The sequence below is a fragment of the Melampsora larici-populina genome (assembly GCF_000204055.1).
Source record: "Melampsora larici-populina 98AG31 unplaced genomic scaffold MELLAscaffold_30, whole genome shotgun sequence".
Taxonomy (NCBI): Eukaryota; Fungi; Basidiomycota; class Pucciniomycetes; order Pucciniales; family Melampsoraceae; genus Melampsora; species Melampsora laricis-populina.
In genome coordinates, this window is record NW_006768794.1 from 338,507 (window position 1) to 350,984 (window position 12,478).

A 12,478-nucleotide genomic window follows, 5' to 3' on the forward strand; every position below is an offset into this window, starting at 1 on the left:
AGTAAAAACATGAAGAAATTCAGTATGTAAAAAAACACAGCACCATTCCCCTCCAATTCCACCCGTTCACATCAAAAACAACTTCACAACTCATTCATTAATCTTATCCGACTCAAAATTCACAAGTAGACTACGCAATCACCCCTTCACAATTCTACGATTTTAACTTGCTGCTTCACAACTTTTCAGTAGGGGACTCAATCTCGCTTTTTCAAGTTCACAAATCTCAATCGATCTCTCAGACCTGGCCCTTCTACAATGAAAAACATACCCGATTCTAACAAAGCTAGTTCAAACTTATATATTCCCACGGACGAGGAAGGCAATCCTTTATTACGGTCACCACCAATGGGCACCGTCTTCAAAGACCTTCAAGATTTATACAATTATATCGATCCACTCACAGTAGATCATGGGTACAAGCTCTCAGTTCTTGATTCCCGGTATCTTCCCATTGATTCGTGGATCGAGTTCAAATGCTACAAAGGCTCAACTCGGCATGCGCGTTCACCAGGAGACTGCCCATTCTACGCTCGAGCTGATCGAAAACTTCCATCAGACTCTTGGACTTTCACGATCAAGAAACCCCAACATAATCACCCTCGCTCAAACACAGAACTGCACTATCATCAGCCAAAAAAAACGAACAAGTCGAAATCGCAAGAATCAGCGCCTGCACCCGATTCGGTTATTAAACGACCTTCTAAACCTCCTTCTCTCTCTAAAAAATATGCTGATCACATCAGGCGCATGAAGAACCTCGACCACGCCACACAGACCTCCCTCCTTGAACGCTTTGAACGTGAAATTACGCTTGCCGAATTAGCCAAAGGTGCGACGGCTCACTCAGAGCAAGAAGAAGAGGCAGAAGTTGAAGTAACAAAGGATGGAGCCAAAGTTGAAGAGAAAATGAAATCATCAACAAAATCAAAGTATGGAATGGAAACTAAAGAGAGCGATTCAAATACCCCGAAGCATGAGATCAAACTCAAAGAACAAGAAAAATCAACTTCCAAGCATGCGAATCCACCCAATCATCAGCCTCGACCTGACAAGAGAGCTGAGAAAAATCCATGTGAGACTCCTGAGCAAACAACCTCTGTCAAAGCTCAAGAAAATCTTCGTAACTTAAAGATCAATCAAGACCATCAGTCTTCCAAACCAACTGAGTCTTCCGATTCCACTCAAGTCAAATCAACTGAGTCAAAGCCTTGCGAGTCCGAAGTCACACTCTCTCCGATGTTAGCACCATCATCAAAAATCAGTAATACGATAACTAATCCAACTTTGCCATTCCCAAAGGTAAGTATTTTAAATACATTCCATTGATAACAATCTCATATGAAAATTGACAATCAATTGATCTCCTCCTACTTCCTGATCCTACACAGCTCACAAGTCCAGCACCGATAAGAACTGAAATGCCAACCCCCTCTCCGCCAATAGGACTCGATCTTCACATCAAGGATGGATCAGACCGACCTCCTTTCTCAACTCCTCCGCCATTCGAATTTGAAGAAGATAAATTCGAGACTCCGAATGAAAGCTTTCCATCCATTCCACAGATGCACAAAACCACCCAAACCGAGTTGCGAATTGAACAACCTCAAGATGAAAAATCCACACGGATTCTCCAGATTGCTCAGGTTCAGCCACCAAAACAAAAGAACATTGAAGCTCAATTAGAAACCATTCAAGAATCACAAAAGGATCCAAACTCACCTGCCTCTGTTGTCAAATCCCCATCAAAAAAGCGCAAGACAAGACAAGCCCCTTTGGTCACTCTTACTCAATCATCTGCTCGGATTACAAGTGGTAAGGCCAGCCAACTCAGCCTACAATCCGATTCCCAAGGCATCAAACCCAAACAATGTCCTTCTGCCGTGAGTCAAACCCTCCTCCTCAGCTCATTTCAATGCTGAAGTCATGCACTTTTATTTTTGTGCAATCTACTTTTACGTTTATTCCAGCCTTTACCTTACATCGATGATATTCCCGCTTACCTGCACCCTTTCTTAAGAAATGTCACCGAAGTACCAGGCGAAGGTCTTTGCGCTTTTGCGTCCATCGCTGTCTGCCTTGGTCGTTCACCAGAAGAAGCAACCATTATTCGTAGTGAGATGGAATTGGAAGTTCGTCTGCGATACGATTGGTACGAGAAGTACATTCCAGATTTGTGTATCAACTATGATATACAAAAATTACTCGCAATACTTCAAAACCCAGACAGCTCAGCAGGCCGAGACCTTTGGTACCCGATGCCAGGTGGCATGCCGCTCATTGCCAACACATACAACCAGCCTGTCATCTTCTATACTCAATACAACGCTGCAACCATGCACACATTCCCATTCTTTTCACCTCCCCCTTCTGATATACGACCGATTGTCATTGCTCATGTGAATGACAAAACACATTACGTCCCCCTCGATCTCACTTTCACGTCTACACTTCCTATACCGATCCTCAACCATGAATGGCCTCATTTACACGATCCCAGCGCAGACGGATGGAAGGACATGTATTCTTCAAACACACAAATTTTCTTACGAATATCCAAGGCCCTCAGAGAAGCCAGATCGAAGAAACAGGAGGAACTGCTTTCTGAAAATCCACTCACCATATCCATCAGCGGCGCAAGCGAGGATGAAGAGTCTTTCAACAAACAAGACCGTTTGTCTCCATCAATATCAGTGACTCAAAATTCAGAAATTCAGCAACCCATCAAAAAAAAACAAAAACTGATTCTTAGATTACCAAACCCCGACAATACATCCATTGACAACACCAATATCTCAGTTCCAGTCCATTCATCTCCATCCACATCACTTACTCAACCTTTAGACATGGAACAACAAACCGTCAAAAAAAAACGAAAATTGATTCTTAATTTACCAAACGCCAACAATTCATCCATTCACAACGCCAACCTATTAGTTCCAAAATTAGAGAATGAATTAATGAAAAAGTCTAAAAAAAATCCACAAATCGTATTACTTAGTTTTGATGAATTGTCAGATTCTGATGGAACTCTATTGCCACAATTTGAATATCAAATACAGAGTAGGAATTGTGCATCATTACCGTCAGGATTGAATAAATATAGATGTTCATCTTGTGTCAGTAGAAAAGGGGGATTTATTTGCGCATTTATTTATATTCGATCATGGATCTATGAGAAACATACAGCTAATTTAGTAGGAGGACCAATCTTCGAGTCTATTAATCAAACAGCCCTTCAAACTTCTTATCGTAAAGCTGAATTTATGATATTCAATGAATTAAGTTCACATATGAATGAATTAATTAATCTAAGGAGAACCGTCGGAAAAGCATTGAAACCTGTCTTGCAAAGAGAGTTGATCGAATTTCAAAAAAGTCAAAGTGTCATTTTTATTGGTAGAAGGATTGATGTATCAACTCAATGTGATTATTGTGCGACGACGTTGATTGGAGTAGCTTGGATGTGTGAAAGGTGTGGGAAGGAAGCATGTGTGATGTGCTTCGACATATTTCAAACACTGTCTAATGAACATGGCAAAGAAAAGGACAATCAAAACAGTGCAGCTGGACACAATTTTCATTCTTCTTGGATCAAACGGACTGGTCGTTGTGTGAAAGCGTTTGGATCTCAACATGACACTTCTTCATACTTCAAAGTATCGCATCTAGCTCGGGAAGAAATCTTGAAATACTTAGAAGAGATCGATGAGGTCTTTCGACAAGACTCAATCAATACCACACCTCCACCTTCACCTTTCCCTATTGATGACTTCCTTCATCATCCACCGGATTCAGAAAGTGATCCTTATTATAAAGTAGACGTTAACACACTTGAATCTAATCACATGATGTTTGATCAGATTTGGTCATCCGGGGTTCCTCTAGTGGTGACTGGGGTTCAAGATCGAATGCAATTACCTTGGGATCCTGAATATCTGAGCACAACTTATGGAGAGGAACAGTGTAGCATGTTGGACTCCAACTCACCGCATGGTGACACCATCAAGACGAATGTTGGAGACTTTTTTGAGAGATTCAAAGGATCAAATTTCCGTGATGCAAAAGCTTGGAAACTAAGGGTTTGTCTGTATTCTTTTGCTCACTTAGAGATACATTTTTCTGAATTTGCATGTGTCTAATTGTTGCTATAGGATTGGCCACCCGAGATAGACATGAATCTGAAGTTCCGTGAATTATTTGAAGATTTCCAAAAAGCAGTACCCATGGGAGAGAGCACTAGGCGAGATGGATTGAAGAATCTCACAGCGCATTTTCCTATGAATGCAAACATACCAGATATGTAAGTAATCCCTTTTTGGATAATCTGTGTTTCAATACGACAATCAATCATCCTGTTTCTTTCTTACTGATGCTTTTGTTTGTTCTGGCATAGTGGACCAAAGGTGAGTTCCGTTTTGAATCTCTGTTTTCTTTTGCATGTTGGCTTTGTGTTGACTGCTTTGAGTGATGGAGTATATAGATGTACATTGCTATGCAAACTTCAGATCAAAGTGGATCATCTGGATCAACTGGGTTTGTAGTTTGATCTAAATCAAGATTAATCCCTTTCTCTTTGCTATCCATACTAACCTTTTATCTGGGATTGTTTGCTTTGAAGTCTCCATATGGACATGTCAGGTTGAGCCAACTTTTATTGATCAGATTCCGGGTCCCTAATATATAAGATCAATTCATGATATTTTTTGTTGTAGATGCAGTCAATATCCAAACGTATGCCAGATGTAATCAGGAAGGAATCAAAGGTTGTGTGAGTAAACATTCCTGATATTCTTTAGATTGAGATCTCAATTTGCGACTCACAACAATATAGCAAAACACTGAAGTGATTTTTTATTGGATCCCCAGTCTTTATGGCATCTATATCATGCTAATGATGCGGAGAAAGTGCGTAAATTTCTCTATGAACATCATGCTCAACAATTAGGGATCTCCGTTGAAGAGGTTAAGAGTGGATATGATGATCCAATTCATGTGTATGTTTGTTCATCATATCTTTTATGATGGTGATTGATTCTGATTTGATCTGCTTCTTGGATAAATTAACTATAGGACAAGAACTTACATTGACGTTGAGAAGAGAGAAAAACTGCGCAAAGAATATGGGGTGAAAGGCTATGAGATTAGACAGGTCTGTGATTGTTTCTTTTTCTTGGTGTTGGAAATTAATAGATTCTTTTTTTTTTGACCAATGACTTCTTTGCATTGTATAAATGATATAGAAACCTGGAGAAGCAGTTTTCATACCTGCGTACACAGCACATCAAGTTTGTAATCTAGCAAATTGTATCAAGGTAGCTGGTAAGCTGTGCTCAATCTTTGAGATAAAAGAGCTTGAATTATTTGGTTATTATTCACATTACTCAAATCTTTTGCTTGGGGAATGTTCAGCCGACTTTGTTTCACCCATATCAATTGAGAAATGTATGAAGCTTAAAGAAGAGTTTAGGGAACAATTGCGTGAACAACCCAAACCTTGGAAAGGCGATGTTTTGCAAATGGAACAAATGCTTCTTTAGTCAGTCTTGGTGTTTCTTTTCCAGTCATTTTTTTTAAAGATTTAGGATGGGCATTTGTGTTTACTTTGTATCTTTGCTGCTCATTTTTGTAAATTTTCAGTGCTTTTGAATCTTTAGGGATAAATATAGAAGGGTTTGAGTTTTGAAAGTGCAAAAGGCTGGCCAATAACAAGGCTTCAATTTCTATTTTTGAAAATGGTTTTTCTCAAGATAGGAGAGACAGGGGAAATGTGAAAGGCTGTGCCGCCATTTGTTTTTTTATCACAACCTCTTCAGTAAAATTTGTTATGCACTGTGATGATGCAAATTCTGAGAGCTTTGATTTGGCTGCTGAGGAGCTACACCTAACCTGATATTACCCTACAACAACTTTTTTTCTACATAAAATATGCGTATACGCATATTTTATGTATAAGTAGTTTATGGATTGCTACACCTTTTTGAAAATGTGAATAAAGTTTTGATGAAGTTTCATCTGAAGTTCACATTTTATCGTGAACTTGTCAGAAGTTTGCATTTGCTTTGGGAAAATCAACCCCCCAGACTTCTATTTCTTTCTGCTATTTCTTGGCTGGTTTACCGTAGTTGAATTCTGGCTTTTTATGTACTTATATCCTACACCACTTTGAGTTATACATAACATATGCGTAATTCATCAAAATCCATACACCTCTTGGAAAATGTGCGCAAAATTGTGATCAATTTCACATTATATTGTGAACCTTTCCTGAAGTTCACATATTTATGTAAACTGCATTTATACTTCACATTGTATTGTGAAATTGTGGTGAAGTTCACATTTAATTGTGAACTTCATCTAAAGTTCACATTCAATTGTGAACTTCATCTAAAGTTCAGATATTTTTGTGAACTTCATCTGAGACTGAAGTTCACATTATATTGTGAGCTTCATCTCATTTAATTTTGTCTTTACATACTTGTATGCTACAAAAATTTGTAATAAGGGGGCTCAAGTCAAAATTTTTGCGGCCTTTTTGTAAAAAATTGGGGAAAGTTTTTTACGGTACCTTGCTGTAAAAACTTTTCCCAATTTGTAAAAAAGGACCGTAAGAATTTTGTTTTAGATCTCCTTCTGAGCAGTAAATTTACGCAAATTTGCGTAAAAAAAATTGGGATGTCGTATAACTTTTCCCAATTGCGTAAGATTTTGCGTTAATTTCACGCAATTGGGTAAAGTTTTTTACGATAAAAGTAGTGAAAAATTTTGACCTGAGCCCCCCAATTATATAAAATACGCATACAATTTGTATTATACATACAATACGCATACAATTTGTATTATACATAAAATATGCGTACAATTTGTATTACACATGAAAAAAATATGTGTACAATTTGTATCATACATGAAATATACGTACAATTTGTATTAGAAACATTTCTTTGTGAAGTCCATCTAAAGTTCACATTTCATCATGAACCTTTTGTGAAGTTCACATTTTTGTAAACTTCATCTAAAGTTCACATTTCATTGTGAACTTTTTATGAAGTTCACATTCATTATTTGTATATGACCAAATCATGTCCTCAGATTTCTATTGCTTTTTGCCATTTCTTGGGTGGTTTAAAGTTGGCTTTTTTACGTGGTTATACACTACAACAGTTTTGTGGTATACATAAAATATGCATAATTTATTGAAATCAATGAACCTTTTTGAAAAGGATTAAACAAAACTTTGCTAAGGTGAACATTTTATTGTGAACTTTTTTCAAAGTGCACAAAAGAATGCGAAGTCCATAAACAGTTCCAAGTGGAAGTTTACAGTGACCTCATAAAAAGTTTACAGAAAATTGCAATTTCTTTGTGAACTTCATCCAAAGTTCAAATTTTATTGAACTTTTTCAAAGTTCACAAGAGAAGTTTACAATGACATGTGAATTTCATAAAAATGTCACAGAAAATTGGAATCCTTTTGTGAACTTCATCTAAAGTTCACATTACATTGTGAACTTCATCTAAAGTTCACATTACATTGTGAACTTCATCTAAAGTTCACATTACATTGTGAACTTCATCTAAAGTTCACATTTTATTGTGAACTTTTCGTGAAGTTCACATTTATGGTTTGTTATCTGAACAAATGAAGTCCTCAGATTTCTATTGCATTTTGCTGTTTCTTAGGTGGTTTAGAAAGTTGGTGTTTTTTCCGTAGTTCTACGCTAACCCAATTTGTGTCTACATAAAATATGTGTCATTTAGATTTAATGAAATCAATAAACCTTTTTCAAAATGTAAACAAAATTTTGATAAACCATTTTGAACTGTTTATGGAGTTTACATTCTTTTGTGCACTGTGAAAAAAGTTCACAATCAAAAGTTTACAATGACATTTGAACTGCATCCAAAGTTCACATTTTTTCGTGAAGTCCATCCAAGGTTCACATTTTACTGTGAACTGTTTTCAAAGTTCACAATGAAGGTTTACAATGAGATGTGAACTTCAGAAAAAGTCCACAGAAAATTGTAATGTTTTTGTGAACTTCATACAAAGTTCACATTTTCTTGTAAACCTTTTCTGAAGTTCACCCCTTTTTGTGAACCTTTTCTGAAGTTCACATTTTTTTGTGAACTTCATCTAAAATTCACATTTCATTGTGAACTTTTTGTGAAGTTCACATTTATTATTTGTTATCTGAACAAATCAAGTCCTCAGATATCTATCACTTTTTGCTATTTCTTGGGTGGTTTAGGGTGTTTCAAGTTTTTTTTGCTTAATTTTCAAAAAAATTCTGCAATTCCTACATGAAAAGCAAGTGGGATTGAATCGGATGGGAGGATGCGATAATACATCTGGGGTAGAATCGCATGAAACGAGGCGAGGTTGGATCACATCTAAGTGGAGCGATGAAACAATTTGTTCGGATTTTTTTGGTGCGATTCCATGGGTTGAATCGCCTGCGCATTTGAGTCGCATTTGATTGATGCGATCTTGAATCGCCTGAGCGGTTCAGTCACATTGAGCCGATGCGATATTGATTCGCTTGAGGATTAGATCGGGCTGAGTTGATGCGATCTTAAATCGCATCTGAGTCAAATCGCACAAAAGGATGCGATTTCACAAGTTGGATCGCATGAAACCTGTGCGATCTCACATCGCACAGGCTCTTCATCGCATGTCACATATGCGATCTGAAATCGCATCTCAAAACGCGACCTGAGCGCGCATGCCACAATGCGATTCAAATTTGTTGGAGGTGAACAAATGAAAACCAGACCAAAGGTGGGAAGAGCACACATGACCGGGTCTCACAGTCTCACAACAGTTTTAATAGCAAACAAGGAAGTTAAACTACTGCTTGATAGCGGAGCTTCCTGCTCAGCAGTAGGAGAAACATTTCTAGAAACTATACTACCAAACTGGCAAGAGACAGCCCTACCAAAAAGTAACACTACCTTTAGGGGATGTGGTACGACACTTACACCACTAGGGGTAATTGAAATCCCTGTAGTCTTCCCTCACACAGAAGGTTCTACTAGAATAATAGCAGAATTCGTAGTAATGAAAAACGCAACACCTAAATATTTCATTTTAGGAGATGATTTCCTGTCACTCTATGGTATAGACATTATACACACGCGAGAAAAGTACTTCACGATAGGTAATGACAACAAACGAAAGAAATTCGCGCTAAGAACAGCCAACGTTATCATGGATATAAATATGAAACATACCCCTCTTTCGCACGAAATCAAGAGCAAAATAAGTACATGTTCGAAACTAAGCATCGAACAAGAAGAAAGGATACACAACTTAGTAAGTACCTTTTCAAACACTTTCGGACTAGGAGCAGTTAAAATTGGGACCATTGATAAGTATGAGGTAGAGATCAAACTTACAGTTGATGCGCCATGGCCTCCTATTTTAAGAAAGCCGGCCTATCCAGCTAGCCCACGAAACCGTTTAGAACTTGAAAAACATACGAAAGAATTGGTAAACCTGGGTATTCTTCGCAAAGTAGGAAGTAATGAAGAGGTAGATATTACTACTCCATGCGTAGTAGCTTGGCATGGGGGGAAGTCGAGAGTTTGTGGCGACTTTAGGGCCTTGAACGCATACACAATACCGGATAGATATCCAATGCCCAGGATTGAGCAAGTAATAACAAACCTGGGAAAAGCAAGATTTATAACAACAATGGACCTTATGAAAGGATTCCATCAAAACAAAATTAGCCAAAATAGCAAAAAATTCCTTCGAATCATATCACACCTAGGGATATTCGAGTATCAAAGAATGCCGTTTGGAATAAAAAACGCACCATCATTCTTCCAACGAATGATGGATACTGAGTTCCACGACGAACTTAGACAAGGACAAGTCATTGTGTACATTGACGACATAATCATTTTTCACGAAACATGGGAAGAGCATATTGACTGCATTACATCCATCTTACAAAAATTACAAGCTTTAGGAGCTACCATCTCGTTAGAAAAATGTAAATTCGGCTACGATGAAGTCAAAGCGCTTGGACACATAGTCTCAGGTTTGACATTAGCAATTGACCAAAACAAAGTTGCAGCTATTTTGCATAAACCTTTGCCTCAAACAGTTAAAGAGATTCAAAGTTTTTTAGGATTCTCCAGCTATCATAGAATGTACTTAGAAGCATATTCCAAAATTACAGCTCCACTATATTACCTCCTTAAAAAAGGTGTAGAATTCTCAATCACGAAAGAACGAGCTTTGGCATGGGAAAATGTAAAGAAATTACTTACGAGCGCACCATGCCTACTACAGCCAAATTTCGAAAAACCTTTCATACTTTACGTTGATGCAAGCTTTATGGGTCTAGGAGCCGCCTTACACCAGAAACAGATCATAAATGGCAAACTAGTCAATGGACCAGTTTGCTTCATATCAAGGCAACTTAAAGAAAGCGAGAAGAAATATGGCGCCCCACAATTAGAATGCCTAGCTTTAGTATGGGCATTATATAAACTACATTATTACCTAGACGGGATATACTTTGAAGTCATAACAGACTGCCAAGCAATAAAATCACTCATGAACACAAAAACTCCGACTAGACATATGTTACGCTGGCAGATGGCAATACAAGAATACAAATCTTATATGACCATCACGCATAGACCAGGTAATCTTCACAGTAACGCGGATGCTCTTAGTAGGATGGCCCTACCAAACACCAGCGATAATCCAGCTTGGGAAGACGAAAGCGTAGAAAGAGACATACCCGTGATGGGCATTAGCCTGTGCGAACTATCAGACGAGTTCTTTGACACAATAGCCTTAAGCTATCAAGAAAACGAAAATACAATCAAGATAATGAAAATATTATCAAGTGATGAACACCATCCAGATTTAGAAAACTCCATCTCGATAGAATGGAAAAAACCGCTCCAAGATGGCAGGTTCTCTTTAATGTCCGGACTCATGTATTATCGTGAAAAACATTCCAAAGTAGTGGTTATCTGTGATAAAGAGCAAATCAGTCAGATTTTGGCGGTATGTCACGACGATTTCATGTCAGGACATCTAGGAGAAGACCGGACAATCCCAAAAGTAGCAACCACAGCGTGGTGGCCGGATTGGAAGCAAGATGTTTCAGCATACGTGTCCTCATGCGAACGATGCCAGAAGGCTAACAAACAAACGGGCAAGAGATCCGGCCTCATGCAAAGGATAGAGGAGCCAAGTTTTCCGTGGGAAGTAATAAACATGGATTTCGTCACCGGTTTACCAGCAGCAGGAAGCGACAGCGCAAATAGTGTCCTCGTAGTAGTTGACCGATTTTCGAAAAGAGCACGATTCCTACCGTGCCATAAAGACATTGACGCCATGGGCACAGCTTTACTGTTTTGGCAATTCATCATTGTAGATTGCGGATTACCCAGAATCATTATCAGTGATCGGGACCCAAAATTCACATCCGAATTCTGGCGAGGACTTACTAAACTAATGGGAACCACCTTAGCCCTTTCAACAGCTTATCACCCACAGACTGATGGTTTAGCAGAACGCATGATCCAGACACTAGAGGACATGATTCGCAGATATTGCGCGTATGGATCATTCAAGTTAAAGGTAAACCGTGTTCGCCGGCAAAACCTGATTAAACTCCCAATCCCTACTACCAATTTCCAGGTTTACACGTTCACCACATTTGTCCTGATTTCCACGCGCCTCACCCCCAATTTGTTGCTCAAGACTCATTCCTCTCATCAAATGAATTCTTCACCACCTACCAGGTTGGAATCAGGTATGCATTTCTCCTCAACTCCATTCACATACTCATTCAACCTCACCATCTTATCCCATCAAACGTGATCAACCATTCACACATTTTCTTGAGTTGGTATAAGACGTTCGGATCTTCTTAAAGGATATCGATTCTGCAGTTGATTCATCCTCTGGCTCAATCCTTTCAACACTGCCTTCATCACCCAACAGTCTCAATCAAGCCACTCAACAACGTTCTACTGCCTCGAAGGATCTTATCGTTCAACTCATCTCTTTAGCTTCTTCATCTTCGGTCGTCTCCCCTCCCACATCTTCCCTTCGAATATCAGCCTCACCAGCCACAGACTTGAGAATCACCCTAGGTGTCAAAAGTTGTAATGCATATCTCACATAATCCCCCGGCGCAAAAAAAGAACTTGACTTGATCAGAATCTTAGGTTGAATTTTTTTTTGAAGAAGGAATTAAGTTACCTTGAAGAAGTAGCCAAAGCACAATCTGTAAGTTTTTCCAAAGCAGCTTTGCTAACTTTAAATTTTTTAACTTTGGCTTATCAACCTGAAACTGTTTTAATTTCTTCTCAATTGTAATGTACTGTTCACACAATCAACTCAATAAATCAATCGGTTTCACCACCTAGATAATCTGATCCAGGTTCACTTCCAGTACCTCTTATTGTACAAAGACCTCGATTTGGCTAAAGATGGCGTGTG

The 12,478-nt window shown here is 38.5% G+C and overlaps 1 protein-coding gene across 1 annotated transcript; it reads left to right on the top strand.

Moving 5' to 3' along the window:
- Positions 1–258: 258 nt before the first annotated feature.
- Positions 259–5,540, top strand: MELLADRAFT_108548 (uncharacterized protein; the record flags this gene model as incomplete). Its single annotated transcript, XM_007412318.1, has 12 exons — positions 259–1,302; positions 1,392–1,883; positions 2,562–4,082; positions 4,155–4,303; positions 4,397–4,406; positions 4,484–4,536; positions 4,622–4,641; positions 4,716–4,771; positions 4,870–4,997; positions 5,074–5,152; positions 5,244–5,322; positions 5,413–5,540. 12 exons carry the CDS (start codon positions 259–261, stop codon positions 5,538–5,540), a joined length of 3,759 nt encoding a protein of 1,252 aa, XP_007412380.1.
- Between the last annotated feature and the right edge of the window lie 6,938 nt (positions 5,541–12,478).